The 18,754-nt window shown below is 39.2% G+C and overlaps 1 protein-coding gene across 1 annotated transcript in view; it reads right to left on the minus strand.

Moving 5' to 3' along the window:
* Window positions 1-17,953, minus strand: part of COL19A1 (collagen type XIX alpha 1 chain) — a 335,135-nt gene extending 317,182 nt beyond the window's left edge. The window contains exon 1 of the mRNA XM_038744466.1: window positions 17,863-17,953. Coding sequence (XP_038600394.1) covers window positions 17,863-17,953 — 91 coding nt within the window. The remainder of the gene's footprint in view (window positions 1-17,862) is intronic.
* Window positions 17,954-18,754: the final 801 nt, after the last annotated feature.

The raw sequence follows: 18,754 nt of genomic DNA on the forward strand, positions 1-18,754 counted from the left end.
GTATTTCTCTCTAGTTAAGCTATACCTGGGGTATGAGGGTAGCTATGTATTATTTTGGTGTTATTTTAGACTAAATCCTTTTTCCGTCTACTTCTGCAAGCAAAGCCTTCAGGAAACCTCATTGTCTAAATATAGTGTGTCTGATTTCTGTTTATCAGATCACCGAGCTTGGCTCTTGCAATTTTGAACACAGTGGCTTTAAATTTGACCTTTGAAACCTCATCTCTAGTACGTTGTGTTGTTACCCTTTCCAATAAATAGTACCAATTAAAACCCAACTTTTGTCATTGTCTTTTTTGGGAATCTGGTTCAGCACTGACTGCAGCCTGCAATCGCTTTGGATCATTCTAATTGTTGATTTTGGTCCTAGTTTGGGGTTACAGAGGTAAGAGGACCCAATTTCAATCTCTTGAAGCAAGAATTTCTGAAGGTACTATTGAGAACAATCTAGAAGTTGATAAAATATGTGAGTTGAAAATTCAGGGTTCAACCTTTTCCCGATAATATTCTCTAAAGTATTCTCCTCTAAGTTTTCTTTGCTATAAAATTGGCAGAAATGTCATATCTGTACAGAAATAACCAATGACCAACAAATTAATGGTCATAAAGTACAATTTAAATAAAAATAAAACTTTAAATTTGAATAATATTAGTAAAAACTACAAAACCTTAATACAAGTTCTTAAGTGCAGATTGGGAAGCAAAAGCATTGACAGGAAGCATTCAACATAATTTAGACATTTCCATCCCTTTGTCTAAATATTAGTACATTCCATTGGAGTGCAAAGTAAAACTGTCATTTACTCTTTACAAAGATGTTAATTTTACCAGAGCTACCTTTGAGGCATAAGCTATATACAGCGCATAAATATTTACATATATATATATATATATATATATATATATATATATATGTATACACACACATATATGTACATTAATCATTTTCTAAAATATGATAATCTTACTGGAGTGATTTTTGGAGAGAGCACAGAAAACAAGAGATGATTCTTTTTTTAAAGTGATAAGGAATATTTTTCTTCACAGTCTCTGCCTTCAAAGACAATTCATTCATTCATTCATCCATTCAATCGTATTTATTGAGCGCTACTGTGTGCAGAGCACTGTACTAAGCGCTTGGGAAGTATAAGTCAGCAACATATAGAGACAGTTCCTACCCAACAATGGGCTCACAGTCTAGAAGGGGGAGACAGACAACAATACAAAACATGTAGACGGCTGTCAAAATCGTCAGAACAAATAGAATTAAGGCTATATGCACACATCATTAACAAAATAAATAGAATAGTAAATATGTACAAGTAAAATAAATAGAGTAATAAATCTGTACAAATATATACAAGTGCTGTGGGGAGGGGAAGGAGGTAGGGCCGGGGGGATGAGGAGGAGGAGAGAAAAAAGGGGGGCTCAGTCTGGAAAGGCCTCCTGGAGGAGGTGAGCTCTTAGTAGGGCTTTGAAGGGAGGAAGAGAGACTTTGTACAGGGCCAGCACGTTTTGGTACACAGGGATGAAACAGGCTTAGTACCGCTTCACCCTTCACTCTGTACCCCGTGGCTGCTGGTGAAAGACAGGGATCATGTCTGTTAACTCAGTTGTACTCTCCAATCCATCACTGCTCTACTTCCTTCACTCTAAGTACAGTATTCTACACTGAGGGAGTGTTCAACAAATACTACTGATTTACTGACAGGACAGTTTTGATTAATTTAGAGTTTTCTAATTTAAATCCAATCCAAAACTTAACAAGCATGATAATAATTGTGGTATTTTTGAAGTACTCACTATGTGCCAAGAAGTGCTCTAAGCACTGGGGGAGATACAAGATAATCAGGTCAGATATAGTCCCTGTTTCCCACAGGGATCACAGTCTAAGTAGGAGAGGGAAGAGGCACTGAATCCCCATTTCACAGATGAAGGAACCGAGGCATGAAGAATTGAAAAGACTTGCCCAAGGTCACACAGCAAACAAGTGGCAGAGCCTGAATTAGAAAACGGGTCCACCTGACTCCCAGGACTGAGCTCTATCCACTAGGCCATGCCGCTTCTCTAAATCTTGGTCTTGGAATCAGGTTTCTATTTGGGAGTGAGATGAATGTCATTCTCCTAAGAAATGAGCAATCAATCAGTAGCAATTATTGAGTGGCAATTATATGTGTAGAAGACTGTACTAGGTGCTGGAGAGAGTTCATTGCAAAACAGTTGATAGATACAATCCTTGCTGACAAGAAATTTGCAGGCTAATAGACTTCAGATGCCAGTTACTTAGGGAAACTCAAGACTGAGTAGAAAGAAAGGAAAGACTCCAGAAAAAAAAAACATTAACGTAAAAATAATCAAATCTCCAAGATATAAGATTCCAAAATTAACGTCAATTCTCTCAGCAGCAATGGTGATATTGACAATTCATCCCACAAACATGCTAAATTGACTGAATTCAATTAGGCAGAATTAGTGTGGATTTCTAAATTTACCCAAGTAAATTTTGTGTCAAAAGTATTTAAAAAATTAAAGACAATCTATTTTTTTCATTTGGGAAATCTGATATTTTAAAACATAATTCTGTTGATAAAAATTTGATTAAATGAAGTAACTTTCTAAAAGTCAATATCCTGCTCATTATTCAGTTAATTATACGAGCCCTTAATACAAGTTATTTGGTTCTCAATTTGTACAGGTTCTTTCTGTTAGGAGGAGCGATCCTCATAGGAGTCTTCATTGACTTTGGAGTTTGGGGGGCTGCTGATTCTAGCTTTACTCTCCCATTTCATCTTTGCCTGGACCTTGGAGGTTTCCATGAACACACTCAGAGCAGGATTAGAATGATGGTGCATGAGATAAGCAAAGTTGGTGTGGTGATTTTTAAACCCCCCTACTTATGGGCATGATTACCCTGTATCTACCCCAGTGCTTAGAACACTGCTTGGCACATTCCCAATTGATTTAAAACTAAGGATCTCTAAATTTTTATTGCTACATTAAGTGAACAAGCTTGGATCGAACATTTCCATATCTCTATAACTATGTTCCTAGCTTCCCATTTATACTCTATACATTCTATCAACACTCAAAACTTTTTTCTTTTATTGTTTTGATTTCCTTTGTACCAACCTGTGCACCTAGAGTCTCACAATTGATATTACATTAAACAAATCTTACCTGGACCTCTCCTAAATGATTCAGAATCTACTCTGTACTCCTTCTCCAAAAGCATGGATCCTCAATAAATTAACATCACAATTTTCTCAATTTTTCAAGGTAACAAGTCAGGTAGCCAAAAACCAGACTTCTGGTGAAGGATTTAGGAAAACTGGATGCTTTCCAGGTTTCCATATTGCACGGAATAATTATTTATATCACCAAACCCATCACCACTTGAAAAAGGAGGATAATAATCATTGCCACATAGCTCGTAAGTGAGCATTAATGAGCTTGATTCTACCACATTTTGAGAGGCGCAAAAATTCAGCTATGTAGGGATTGCCTAAGGCAGTGTTGAAAACACATGCAAATCACTTCAGTTCTAATTTTCGAGCCCTTTGTTCCACATAGTCTCATGCACCTGACATTACATGCCCTTCAAAATATGGAAGAATTGATTCATGTTCAATAGGTGTGTTAAGAAGTACCATATTAATTGGTTGAATAGGCCCTAAATGTCTTGAAGTACATCAATATATTTTCAGAAGTGCATAGATAACCTCTGTTCATTTCAGTGTTCAGTATTTGAAGGCAGGATTTTTCCCGCATTCCTAGCATTAGAGCCTCTCACTTATGTCAGTAGCATCACATAGCTAGGTTTATTGCAATTCATACATAATTCGCATGCATTAAATTGACTATGAAGAAATTTAAATTACTGAGGAATGTGTCATCCTCTTCAAAGTGGAAAAGTGCTTGATACCATTTACAGGGTGTGCTTGTGCCCATGGCTGCCAAATAAGTAAGCAATTTAATAGGTAATAATTGGTTGTTTGACATCTGCGAAGGGGAATTCTCCAACAACTCTGGTGCCAATTAGTAACCACTTGCTGTAGACGACTAAAGGACTTTGTGCACTTCCCAAGGGGTCTGGCATACCAACTAACACCAGCAAGGAATCGCTTGTACACTAACGTTAGTCCTTTTTCTGATCTAACCAATTTTTTCCAATGTCTACAGATTTCTCTGTCTCACTATGCTTCCTGGAGTGTAGGCCATTCATAGTTTTATCAGTAGAACAACAAGTGTGAGATAGTACACAACAGCCACATAATTCCTGCTTACTAGTTGTTTTCAAGGGTCACTGTTATTTTTCTTTAAGTCTGTTCTATTGAAGCTCTTCTATCAGCACACTGCATTCTATTCATTCTATCAATATTCTTTTAAAATAAAACTTTTTTCTCTCATTGTTCTGATTTCTTTTTGTACCAACTCCTATACCCAAAGCCTTACCTCTCCTATAGTTCTGAATCTACCCTTATGCTTCTCTCCAAATGAACGGATCCTGAATAAGGTCTCTATGTACTCTTTTTTTCTGTCCTATTGGAGGTCCTCTAATCAGTTTATTGCTAACAATGCTCATGTTGCAGCATCTGTCTGTAGATTAGAGCAGTAGCTTCTTCAGGCATGTAATTATTATTTAGCATTCTTGCTTATAAATAGATTTATATGACAGCCTCAGGAATTCTTGTATTAAAAGTTACGTCAATTCCTATCAGAGCAAACGAAAGCCTAGTAGGACTTTTGACTTGTTGCTAGAAGCCCCAGAACTTTATGCATACTGCATTTGTTACAATGCCCTGATTATTATCTGAGCATTCCATGATAGAAATAAAATCTGGAACTGAAAAAGTATTTGAGAAGCAAAAGAGCACAAATAATGGACTCAGACATTCTTTGTTTTAGGTGAAAAAATGACCACATATTCCTAAAACAAAATGGGTAAAGGCAGTGATCCAAACACACAAGGGCAGGAAAAAGAAGGGGGATAAAGGGGGAAGCTGGAAAGGGAAGCAGAGCCAGGCAGGAGTAATGGACAGATCCACAAACAGACAAATTCACTAAGAGTTTGATATGCAGCTCAGTTAGGAGTAATTAGAAGTAGACAAGAATAATTACCACAGTCACTGGCTGTCCAGAATTACCACTGTGGTTACCAATCATTAAGCCCAAGGTGATATTTCTTTGAGATTCCAGGAAATTGATGGATGGCTATGGAGGTTTCATAAGATTGACTTCTCTGTAATTGCTCAGGCCTGCTTAGGGTTTCCTCGAGTTCTCACTGTCATCATGCTTATTATGGCTAAAAGGGGAACTAGCAGGTGATAAGACTAGGAAGCACAATGCTGAGTGTCCCATCAAATCAGGAAAGATGGACATTCTAATGATATTAAAAATGCAAATGGTTCTAATAGTTTGGGCATGAATAGGGATTATTCGACTCTTAAAAAGGAAACTTTGGGTTTCTAGTGTTCCTACCCAGAGGGGTTACATTGGAGTTGTTTTTATATCTTGTTAACAAGAAGTGCTATATTTTCCATTGAAATATTTGCAACAAACATTTGGAAAATCCATTTTTAAGTGAATTCCAATTGTTCTATGATAAGAACAAGTTTTAAATGACACCAGTTTTGAACAATCGAGGAGTTATGTTAAAATATTCTTGGCAAAAATATAAAAATGAGGCATTTATGTTTTAGGTGATATTTTAGAACTATACCTTACTGAGATTATCCATATAGAACATACAAGCATTTACTGGATCAGATCAGTACCATTATGGGTAGGGATTGTATCTGCTAATTCTGTTGTACTGTACTCTCCCAAGCACTTAGTACAGTGCTCTGCACATAGTAAGTCCTTAATAAATATGATTGATTATTGATTAATTGATTGATCCAACTGTGGGCCTAGAGTTGCAAAAATGTGGGTGAAGGAACCAAGTCCTACTTGACATCTATATTTGTTGTTTGTTGACCTATCATCTAACATGTCTCTAGACTGTAATCTCATGTCTACCTACGTATCTACCAACTCTGTTGTACTGTACCTTCCAACTGCTTAGTACAGCACTCTGAACACAGTAAGCACTCAATAAATATCATTGATTTATTGATACTTAACTTTTCCCCATCTATACCCCTAACTTTCCCCCTAAGTTACCCATTATATACCTCTCATTTACGAATAATTTCAAATCCCTCTTAAACTTTTCAGCCTGCGCAACCTCCCATACTTACCAAATGCTGTATGGAGCATTTCTTGTTTGAATTGAACTGATCACGCTCAATATTCAAAGGGTCACCCCTCTTCTTGTTTTGGGTTTGATGAACATTCCTCTAGACTGTAAGCAGCAAGCTTATTGCACTCAGGGAATGTTATTCTGTATTCTCCCAAGTGCTTAATCCAATGCTTTGCAGATAAATACCAGTAACTGATGAACAACAATTACAAGTTCGTCTTGTGACTCCATGATTTTTTCTACAATCATGTCCCTTCTAAGCCGTCCTCTTTCCAGGCTGAAGAGTCCTAATCTTCCATGTTTCTCCACTCCTCAAGAACCGCCAGTGGTTGCCCATCGAACTCCGCATTAAAAAGAAACTCCTCAAGGAGTTTTAAAAGTTAAGGAACTCAAGGATCCTGCCTCCTCCTACTTAAATAATAATAATAATAATAATAATAATAATAATAATAATGGCATTTGTTAAGCACTTACTACGTGCCAAGCACTGTTCTAAGCACTGGGAGGGATACAAGGTAATCAGGTTATCCCACATGGGGCTCACAGTCTTAATCCTCATTTTACAGCTGAGGGAACTGAGGCCCAGAGAAGTTGTGACTTGCCCAAAGTCACACAGCTGACGAGTGGCGGAGCCGGAATTAGAACCCATGACCTCTGACTCCCAAGCCTGTGCTCTTTCCACTGAGCCACGCTGCTTCTCTTCTTCATCTTGCTACTCTCCTACTACAATGAGGCTCACACACTTTACTCCTCTAATTCCAACCTACTCACTGTTCCTTGGTCTTGTCTATCTCATCGGCGATGTCTTGCCCACATCCTGCCTCTAGCCTGGAATGCCTGACAGACAATTACTCTCCCCACCTTCAAAACCTTTTTGAAGGCACATCTCCTCCAAGAGGCCTTCCCTCACTCAGCCCTCATTTCCTCTTTTCCTACTCCCTTCTGTGTCACCGACTTGCTCCCTTTATTCACCGCCCCCAACTCCAGCCCTACAGCATTTATGTATATATTTGAAATTTATTTATATTAATGTCTGTCTCTCCTCTAGACTGTAAGCTCACTGTGGGCAAGGAATGAATGTGTCTGTCTTACTGCTATGCTGAACTCTCCCGAGCACTTAGTACAGTGCCCTGCACACAGTAATGCTCAATAAATACAACTGTCACCTCTGATCATCTTGCTTATCTTCTTCAGCTCAATTTTGCCCTTCCTAAAATGCAACAATGAGAACTGCAAACAGTGCAGTGTTCTATTGTTTCCTTTAGGGGTAAAACTAGGAGTTTTGTTTGTTTCCCATCCCCTCCTGATAATGAACAGCATTAAATAGGTCTTCTAGATTTCCACTACATACTGAACTGATGATTTATGACTACAGGCAACAGTGATGCCAAGATCTTTAACATGAGTCACTAGAACCTATCTCATCAACTCCAATTTGATCCATTTCCTTTGACCTAACTGCTGAAAAACAATTTGAGTGTGGGAATCTGTCTCACACATTCCTCTCTAAAAACCAAACTAAAAAAAAAATACCGAGTTTCTTGGCTATCTTCTTTTCATTCCTTAGTGCCCCTTAAAACCCATGATTATCCACTGATCAAACAGCCCAATGAGTCTCTAGTCAGCTTCCTGCTTTTGATATATTTGAAGAATCTTTTGTTATTAGCTTCCCCTTGAAAAGTGCTTCTCAAACTAGCTTTGGTTTGACTTCCATTGTATTTTTATTTCTATTGGAGGCTGCCAAAGACTTTACTTAGTACAATGTTCTACATTACATTTCTTATTTGGTCCTATCCTAATAATAGTGGTGTTTATTAAATGCTTTCTCTTTGCTGAGCACTGTACTAAGTACAGGGGTAGATACAGACCATACACAGTCCCTGTCCCACATGGGGGTCACCATCTAAGAGTGCTTAGAAGTGTTCAGCACTTAGAACAGTGCTCACAGTGCTCAGCATTTAGAACAATGCTTAGCACGTAGTAAGCACTTAACAAATACAATAATAATAAAAATAATAATGGAGGAAGAACAGAAATTTAACCCCCATTTTACAGATGTGGAAACTGAGCCACAGAGACGTTAAGTGACTTATCTAAGGCCACACAGCAGCTAAGTGGTCAAGTCAGGATTAGAACTCAGGTCCCCTGACACCTAGATCGCTGCCCTTTCCAGCAGGCCACACTATTACCATCACAGTCTTCCCTGTCCTCCTCACTCCATTTTTAAAAGATGATCTACTTTCATTCAGATGAACCCTTTTATCCTGCTCATTAGCCAGTGAAAGGTCATTTCATTTTATCCTTTCCATTTGTTGTTAGTTTTATGGTGATTTTGTTTTGCAGTCTTTTTATATACACCATGTAGCCACAACTATGGGTCCTTTATTGATTTTCAGTCACACATGCACTCATAGTTGGAATTCTTCGTCAGTGGTGTCTTTGTCTTTGGAATCTGCTTCATAGAAGCAGTGGCTTAGTGGAAAGAGCACAGGTTTGGGAGTCAGAGGTCGTGGGTTCTAATGCCAGCTCTGCCACTTGTCAGCTTTGTGACTTTGGGCAAGTCACTTCACTTCTCTGTGCCTCAATTACCTGTAAAATGAGGATTAAGACTGTGAGCCCCACATGGGACAAGCTGATTACCTTATATCTATCCCAGCGCTTAGAACAGTGCTTGGCATGTAGTAAGCACTTAACAAATACCATCATCATCATTATTATTATTATTCAGATACAAAGGACATTGAGAAATATGTATCACAATATGACAAAGCTGAGGCTTTTTTAAAAAATTCAAAAGTAAATCCATGAGAAGCAGCGTGGCTCAGTGGAAAGAGCCTGGGCTTTGGAGTCAGAGGTCATGGGTTCAAATCCTGGCTCTGCCAATTGTCAGCTGTGTGACTTTGGGCAAGTCACTTCACTTCTCTGGGCCTCAGTTCCCTCATCTGTAAAATGGGGATTAAGACTGTGAGCCCCCCGTGGGACAACCTGATCACCTTTGTATCCCCCCCAGCACTTAGAACAGTGCTTTGCACATAGTAAGCGCTTAATAAATGCCTTCATTATTATTATTATTCTTATGTTTCAATGGCGTATTGGTTGTGCCCATATGAGACAAGAAAATATTATAAAGATAATTTGCTGTCAAATACTCCACTTTTAACTCAAAACTGTGTGAAGCTAATGTATTTTTCTTATGGTATTTGTTAAGTGCTTACTTTATGCCAGGAACTAATAATAACAATGTTTTTTGTTAAGCACTTACTGTGTGTCAAGCACTGTTCTAAGCACTGAGGTAGAGAAGCAGTGTGGCTCAGTGGAAAGAGCACGGGCTTTGGAGTCAGAGTATATGGGTTCAAATCCCGGCTCCACACAGTCAGCTGTGTGACTTTGGGCAAGTCACTTAACTTCTCTGGGCCTCAGTGACCTCATCTGTAAAATGGGGATTAAGACTATGAGCCCCCTGTGAGACAACCTGATCACCTTGGAACCTCCCCAGTGCTTAGAACAGTGCTTTGCACATAGTAAGTGCTTAATAAATGCTATCATTATTATTATTATTATTATTATATACAAGGTAATCAGGTTGGACACAGTCCCTGTCCCACATAGAGCTCACAGTCTCAATCTCCATTTTACAAATGAGGGAACTGAGGCCCAGGGAAGTGAAGTGACTTGCCCAAGGTCACACAGCAGACAGGGGTCAGGATTAGAACCCACAACCTTCTGACTCCCACATCCTTGCTCTATCTACTCGACCATGCTGCTTCTCTACTGATGGATATTGTGTTATGCCAATGGGACCAGTGTTTCTGGAGCCATGGATCTGGTTCAGATGCTGAGTCCACCATGAAAATATTATGTGAGCCCATCCACCTGTTCAGCAGACTACATTTCAAGCTATTTCATTCCTCAGTCTTGTATTCCTACCCAGCTGCCGTGACAGGGGAGTTTCAAGGAAGTCTTGACTGTACAAGCAGACCAGCATCAGAGTGAAGGAGGAAACAGAGAACTGTCATCACCCCCAAGCTATGGCTGCAATTGGACCAAACCATCTTGGAAGCGAGTCAAGGAGGAAATCACATGGGAAAACATATTCCACTGACCTCATTCCATTTTTCAGTCTTTTGCAAAGAACTATGACAATGTTTTAATATTAAATTCCTCTAATATTAGCTGGCTAAAGAGCCAAATATTGATAGCCATGTTTTGACAAAGGATCTGGGAAATTTTTCCACTCTGTCACTGCCTTTTCCCCTCTAAAGACATAATCAAAGCTCACCTATAAAGGGACAAATCATTCTATGCAGAGATGACTTTCTCTTGCTGCCTAACTTTTGGTCTTTTCACTGATGTGAATCTGTAATTTACAAGTAGGGAAAGAAAATAAAACAAATAGGTCAACTTTGCTACTCATTAATAATGCCAATATAAGGTTTGGTTGGAAAGGAATTAAAGCTATTGGAAAAGACATTACTTTTGATTTCTTTTTTCTATGTTCTCTTTATTTCCCCTTCTTCCTCCAATAGGTCAGAGTTGACAGTATGTCAAGAGTTCATTTCCAGATGGTTGGAGAAATAGAAATCCATTACTGTTCCAGAATCCATCAGGTTAGGATTAGATCTTAAGCACAACTTTCCAAATTAAATTAAATTAGCTAGTATAACTGAACTATAGCTGCAATAAGCAAAGAATCAAGGAAAAGAAAATTCTCAACTGAACCGAGATTTTAAAATCCTAACTTAGGTTTTGATTTTTTCTGAAACCTCTGATCACTAAGAAAGTATTCCTAATAATCATTAAATAAACAATGCAAGTGAAGCAAAGTAATTAAATGGTACAACTTATCCTTCGTATATTTAGGTTTAACAGACAGCTGTTGACAACTTCACAAGCTCCAAAGCTGAAACCCTAGCCTCTCTTTAGATTTGTTATATCTTATTTTTAGAAGTAATCACTTCCCTCCGGTAAATGAGTGGGTGAGTATAACAGAAGTTCTGTTCAAGAGAAAACCAAATGAAGGTCTCATAGTGAATCAAAAGATATTAACACAGAGAGGGTTTGGGTAGGGTGCCCAGTCCAGACCCAGCAGAACCAGCCACTTTCATCAACATTCCCCTTTGACATTCCTCACATTACGTCAATTAATACAAAGCTAACCATAATGGAGTTAAGGCACTTGCAAGGTTCATCTGAAATGATAACCTTCAGTGTGAGCTTGTCTCTCCTTCCTCCCAATATTAATAACCAATAAAAATAATTAACCTTCCAGATAATTAGCTTCAGGGACTATATATTATTAATTCTCCTTTTGCACCACATAATATTAGTTGTCCTTGGCAGCTCCTTTATATTTTTTTAAGATTTTTCTTCTTAGTTTCATTATCTTCCTGAAGATTTTAATCAAAAAGAACCACTCCTTTCTCGATTGTCATGTTTCAGACAACAGTAGGAGTCCAGTGTCATCTGAACCTGTGCTTCAGTATTCTTAAAACATGTCCTCTGCCGTCTCTGCTTTTGGGTGTCTCATTTAGAGAACAGGCATGGTATAGTGGATAGAGCATGGGCCTGGCAGAAAGGAGGTCATGGGTTCTAATCCTGGCTCCACCACTTGTCCACTATGTGACCTTGGGCAAATAGCTTCACTGCTCTGTGCCTCAGTCACCTCATCTGTAAAATGGGCATTTAGATTGTGAGCCCTGTGTAGGACAAGGACAGTGCTCTGCACACAGTAAGCGCTCAATAAATATGATTGAATGAGAGCATCCAACCCGATTTGCTTGTATCCACCCCAGTGCTTAATACAGTGCCTGGCACATAGTAAGTGCCTAACAAATACCACAACTATTATTATTATGATTTTGAAGATGTTTGGGACTCTGAGAGGCTATATTTACAAGTATCTCCAAGTCTTCCTGTGAGGGACTCCAAAGAACAATTATCCTGAATAATCATGTCTAGGACTTTCAGAGATGCTCATACCCTATTGACATAGAAGAGTTCCTTGGAGGGGTCAGAAAAGTATCCTAGCATCAACATCCAGGTACCTCATAGCATCCTTCATTGTGGTTTTTAAAAATAAACTGAATAAAACTGGATTTACTATAAACCATTTTCATCCCAGGTTGAGCCACAACAACTAGGATAATGACAGACTTTTCAAGAAAGACAAATTAATGTGTAATTGCCAGAGTTCAGGTCTCCTACAGTATCAAATAATTTTGAAGGCATACGGTAAAAAGTATTGAGGTCTTAGTATTGCCATTACCCCACTCTGTAAGTTATTGTATGTCCCCACTCTTTAGACTGAAAGCTCTTTATGAGCAGGGGTTATTTTTATCAACTCTATTGTATTCTACTCTCCCAAATGTTTAGTGTCTGCACACAGCAGACACTCAATAAATACCATGCACAGCAGGCAATCAATAAATACCATTGCATGATGGAGTGTTCCCTGAATTTTTCCCGAAAATACTAAGAAGATTAAGTCCCCTGTACCACACTGTGGCCACAGTCACATTGCAACCTTGAAAGCACATGACCTGTGACATTTTTCAGCAGTCAGTCCAGAGGAATTCTGGATCGGATCTTGCCAGAAATGGAAAGCAATAAAATGCCACATGAGTTACCAATCTACTCCTTCACCATTTTTTTGCAAATGTGGTGATGGTGGTGATAAATCCTGTGGCATCTTTAGGATCATATTCTATATTTTGAGAAAAAAACTTGTGTGAATACATCTGCAATACATTACTTCCATTCTGGCAGGTTCCGACCAATGCTTTATCATTTTTCATGGCTGACTACTGACTTCCTCAAATGTCACATGACCTTTCATGTTAGTAGATTTCCTATTTTTGTAGGTATTATCATTGAAAAGATTCATAGTCAGAGAAGACACCACAGATAGGAAAGTTCACCTAAGTGGCTGAAAAGGCCAATGTAGTATCCACTACTATCCCAGCCACAGTGGGCACCAAAAAAGTTGTTTTCCCCATTTTGTGTTCTTGTACTAATGTTTGTAGAACCTGGTCCTGTTTTGCTTTTTGACTCAACTCTGAAGCTTTTGCTCAGAGAGTCACTTCTTTCTTGATGCCAATGTGTCATGCAGGTCTGTCCCCAGCAATTGACTCCAAGTGTTCATTTGAGCTAAAGCTTTGACTGAGACTTTGCTTCACTGCATCCTTAAAACACTTCCTCTGCCCTCCTTTCTTTCAGTTTCCCAATTTCAACTCTCCTTAGAGCAGTTGTATTGGTATCCTGCTATCGCTCATTCCCCTCTCATGTCTCATTCAACACAGCTGTAGGAAGGTGAGTATAGCATCAATGCTAGGAGACTGACTACATTCCAGATGGTCATTGCCATTTGATTTTGAATATGGCCCCTTTGCGACTTTGGCAGAAACTCCTCAAAGAGGCAGCTGTGGTGCCTATATGTGGTCCAGGTCTCACAGTGTTAAATGGACAACACTGCAGCTCTGTAGATTCTCTTTGGTCTAAGTCTGCTGCTGTCACACTCTGACAACCTCTCTGATACGCTGGTCTTATTAATTCTGTTTTCTATTTCTCTATCATTTATCAACGTGCTGCTTAGGTACCTAGAGCCTTTATGGATGCCTGATATATAATTTTCCACTTTTTATGGGCCAGAGAAAGTAAAAGGTGTTATTGAAGAGCCAAGACAATCCTTCCAGCTATCCCATGCGCACAATAGTGGATTAGTTATACTGGCCTATCACAGGGTTTTCCTAGACTGTAAGCTCATTGTGGGCAAAGAACTTGTCTACTAACTCTATTGCATTGTACTCTCCCAAGACCTTAATAAAGTGCTCTGCACACAGTAAATGCACAATAAATACCATTGATGATGGTATGATGATTGCTCATCCTTTCTTCACCCTTTCCTGTGGCTACCATGGGGCTCAGTCTGGGTCTCTATTCAGTGAACTATTTGGAAAGCTTACTTATCACTTTGCACATACATCCCAAATCTAGAACTCCAGCCCCAACTTCTCATCTGCTTTAAAATCTCATATATCTCTCTGCCTCTGGGACTTATCCATTTGGATGACTAGCGGTACCTTAAATGCAGTATGTCAAAAACTGAGCTTCTTACCTTCCTTTCCAAACTTTCTCCTCTTTATAACTTCCCAAACAATGCCACCATCAGTCAGTCAATCGTATTTATTGCGTGCTTACTGTGTGTAGAGTACTGTACTAAGTGAACACTGTACTAAGCACTTGGGAGAGTACATCTAACAATATAACAGGCACATTCCCTGCCTACAGTGAGCTTACACCTACCTTTCCCAAAAGCTCAGAACTTTATGTCACTTTGAACTCCATCATTTACTTCCTACAGTTGATCTCCTAAATTCTGATGGTTCTTCATCTCAAGTATTTTGTAGATGCTCTCCCTTCCTATCCACTATCCTAATTTAAGCCATCGGAATTCCTATATCAGTCTAATTACTGGTTTCCCAGGCTCAGCCCTCTTACCTTCTTCAGACTATCAATTAAAGAGCTATATTTGACATACAGTTCTGTATATACCCCATTCAGAATATATCACTCTCTCCTCAGAATCCAACTGCACCCATAAAACAAAGACTGGTTAAATACTAGCTACAACAGTATCTTTCTTATCTATTCACTCTCCTTTCCTTTCTATTTTTTGCTCAAACTCTGTGCTCCCCCATGTTAACTTTCTAACCACAATTCATCTGCACTTGTCCGTCTCGTACCATATCAGTCATACCACAATTATTATTCCTCAAAAATCTCCAGTGGTTACCAATCAATCTGCATCAGGCAGAAACTCCTCACCCTGGGCTTCAAGGCTGTCCATCCCCTCGCCCCCTCCTACCTCACCTCCCTTCTCTCCTTCCACAGCCCACCCCGCACCCTCCGCTCCTCTGCCGCTAATCTCCTCACCGTACCTCGTTCTCGCCTGTCCCACCATCGACCCCCGGCCCAAGTCATCCCCCGGGCCTGGAGTGCCCTCCCTCTGCCCACCCTCCAAGCGAGCTCTCTTCCTCCCTTCAAGGCCCTTCTGAGAGCTCACCTCCTCCAGGAGGCCTTCCCAGACTGAGCCCCTTCCTTCCTCTTCCCCTCGTCTCCCTCTCCATCCCCCCATCTTACCTCCTTCCCTTCCCCACAGCACCTGTATATATGTATATATGTTTGTACATATTTATTACTCTATTTATTTATTTATTTATTTATTTTACTTGTACATATTTATTCTATTTCTTTTATTTTGTTAGTACATTTGGTTTTGTTCTCTGTCTCCCCCTTTTAGACTGTGAGCCCACTGTTGGGTAGGGACTGTCTGTATATGTTGCCAACTTGTACTTCCCAAGTGCTTAGTACAGTGCTCTGCACATAGTAAGCACTCAATAAATACGATTGATGATGATGATGATGATTATTATTATTATTATTAGCAGCTCATAACTATCTCTGTTCTCTTCCAACTCAACTCCACCAAATCACAAAAAACCCATCTTAAAAGTTCTCCTCCAAACAGTAATCCCTTAGTAGTCCCTCATCTATCAGGTCACCATAATATTAACAATAATGGTATTTAAGTGCTTACTATGTCCCAGGAACTGTACTAAGCACCGGAATGTATACAAGCCAATCAGTTTGGACACAGTCCCTGTCCTACATGGGGCTTCCAGTCTCAATCCCCATTTTACAGATGAGGTAACTGAGGCACAGAGAAGTGAAGAGGCTTGCTCAAGGTCACACAGCAGACAAGTGAGAAGCAGTGTTGCATGGTGGATACTCAAACCTGATTTGCTTGTATCGACCCCAGCACTTTCTACAATGTCTGGCACATAGTATGCACGAACAAATGCCATAATTATTATTATGATGATTACTAAGTGGAGGAGCTGGAATTAGAACCTATGACCTTCTGACTCCCAGGCTTCCTTAGCATTCAGTTCGTAAATGCCCTGGCAGGGGATCATGTCTGTCAATTCTATTGTACTGCACTTTCCCAAGTGCTTACTACAGTGCTCTGTATATAGTAAGTGCTAAATATCTAATTATGGTTGTGTTTTATAATCTATACCTAGTCTTCTACTCAGTAAGAAAATATTTTTGAAATTTGACAAATTTGTGTCACATCTCCTTGAGAACAGTAACCATGTCCTTTTCTTCTTTTGCATGCACGCTGTTCTGCAAAGGTAGATGTTTAATAAATGCCATTGATGATGGTGATGAAGAGCACCAAACAGCTTGGGAGGGCAAAAAAGTCAATAATAATAATGAAACTGATCGTATTTGTTAAGTGTTTACTTTGTGCCAGGTGCTGTACTAAGCGCTGGTTTGGATAAAAGTAAATTGAGTTGGACACAATCCCTGTTGCACGTGGAGCTCAAAGTCTCAATCCCCATTTTATAGATGAGGTAACTGAGGCACAAGAAGTGTCGTCGCCTGCCCAAGGTCACACAGCAGACAAGTGGTAGATTAGAAACCAAGACCTTCTGATTCCTAGGCCCATGCTCTATTCACTATTCAACTGTATTCATTGAGTGCTTACTGTGTGCAGAGCATTGTATTAAGCGCTTGGGAAGTACAAGTTGGCAACATATAGAGATGGTCCCTACCCAACAACGGGCTCACAGTCTAGAAGGGGGAGACAGACAACAAAACAAAACATATTAACAAAATAAAATAAATAGAATAGTAGCCATGCTGATACTCAGCTCTGACCCAACACATGTGTTTCATGTGTGTTTTAGCTTGAACAAGGCTAGGGAAATAGGGAACATTCTTATGACAATGTGAACCGCTTAGACAGGGTGTGTCAAAACTGTTATGAGCATTCATGCAAGTGAATGCTACAACATGAGTGTTCCTTAATGCAAGGTTTCACAAGAAAACAACTATAACATTACAAGAGAACTGAATGTAGCTATTTGTTTCTTCCCTTTTCTACTGCCTTGATCTTACAAAGCTTTATTTTGTTCTTTTATCTCACTATTCCTCTATCTAAAACACTTCTTTCATGATGAAAACATCCACTGATTTCCAGATACTGGTTTGTTAGGTAAGTCCCGCAAAGAATAGGATTCTCTCCATAAAGCGATACCATCTGGAGGAAGACACAGTAGTTGTTTGCTGCCCAACAGGTTTCTGTCCAATGGCGACAAATTGCACTCTACCCACAACCAGCCATTTTGCATTGTGTGTCCGTCAGAACAGAACCAAGTGATAGTGTGCAAATGGTTCAGAATCACCATTTCTGGAAAAACCTCAAGCATCTATCTTCCTGACTGAGGGAATTTCTATTTATATTATGAAACCTACAACATAGTTTCCTCTTTCAGTCAAGGCTTTTCCAAGACAAAGGAATAGTGCTCAATACTGTTGCATCAGGGTATATAGGTATGGTTAGTTTTATGTGAAACACAATAACCATGCCACCAAGTCCAAGATTATTTAATGGGTTAATTCAGAACTGTGACAGCTTTGTTTATGGACAGGTAAAATTCTAGTGATTCCCCCATGTAAACACTGAACTTTCCAAACAGGCACAGAGTCAGGCTCAATAATTTATGGATGAGAGATATAGTGAGCTTCTGGCACTAGGCCAGAACGAAGAAAACTACCTGACTTATCTGGGACAGACATGGAAGTGGATGCAGGGAGCAAGAAGATTTTCATCCAAAGCCAAAGAATCCAAGATCCAACGTGCTTCATCTCTCCTTGAACTCATGTGAACAGGTGGCAACAAATCTGTAACAGAGAAAATACCCAGATTTAGAACAATTGCCTCTAATGTCCACTCATCCCCCTCAAATGACAGCCAGTACAAAGGTCTCAGTCAAAGAAAACTATGGCAGAATACATCTTTATTCATATTAAACAGCTTTGATGAAGTTTTCAGATTAGTTTCAAGCATGCCCCCATGGACTAGGTGATATTTACAATTTGTTTTCTCCAAAGCGTTCTTTGTAGCTGTGCGACCAATAGATTTACAGGAACACTTAAGGGAAATGTTTAAAAAGTATAATTATTATTTTATTAATAAAGGTAAGTAACTTTTTTCCTCTGATTTTCAGTTTAGCTGTTCAGCCTAATCATGCTCATCACTTGGCTCCAGAATGACTGCTCAGAGAGTCATCAGCACTGATACATGGGAAAAAAATGTCTTAATGAAAAAGAAAGATAAGTAAAAGATGACATTTTCACGTTTCCCCTATACTAGTTTCTAAGAGTGAGAAACAGCTGGCTTTGTGTCACTGACACATCAGCAAGCTTTTCTAGAAAAATGATTTCTAAGTACATTTCTCTACAGATTTTGTAAATTCAACCATTGAAATGCAAAAAGAGAAGAGTGTTCAAAATGGTCTTTCCAGTAACAGTGTTATAATGGAAATAAATTGAAGCAAAAAAGTATCCTAGTTTCCACCAGAGCATCTGGTCCCAAAATTTAATCTTTGTGATTATATTTTATGCTTAATTTTATTTCATTGTTCTACCACTGAAATTGTGGATAGG

This window comes from Tachyglossus aculeatus, chromosome 1 (assembly GCF_015852505.1).
Source record: "Tachyglossus aculeatus isolate mTacAcu1 chromosome 1, mTacAcu1.pri, whole genome shotgun sequence".
Lineage (NCBI taxonomy): Eukaryota > Metazoa > Chordata > Mammalia > Monotremata > Tachyglossidae > Tachyglossus > Tachyglossus aculeatus.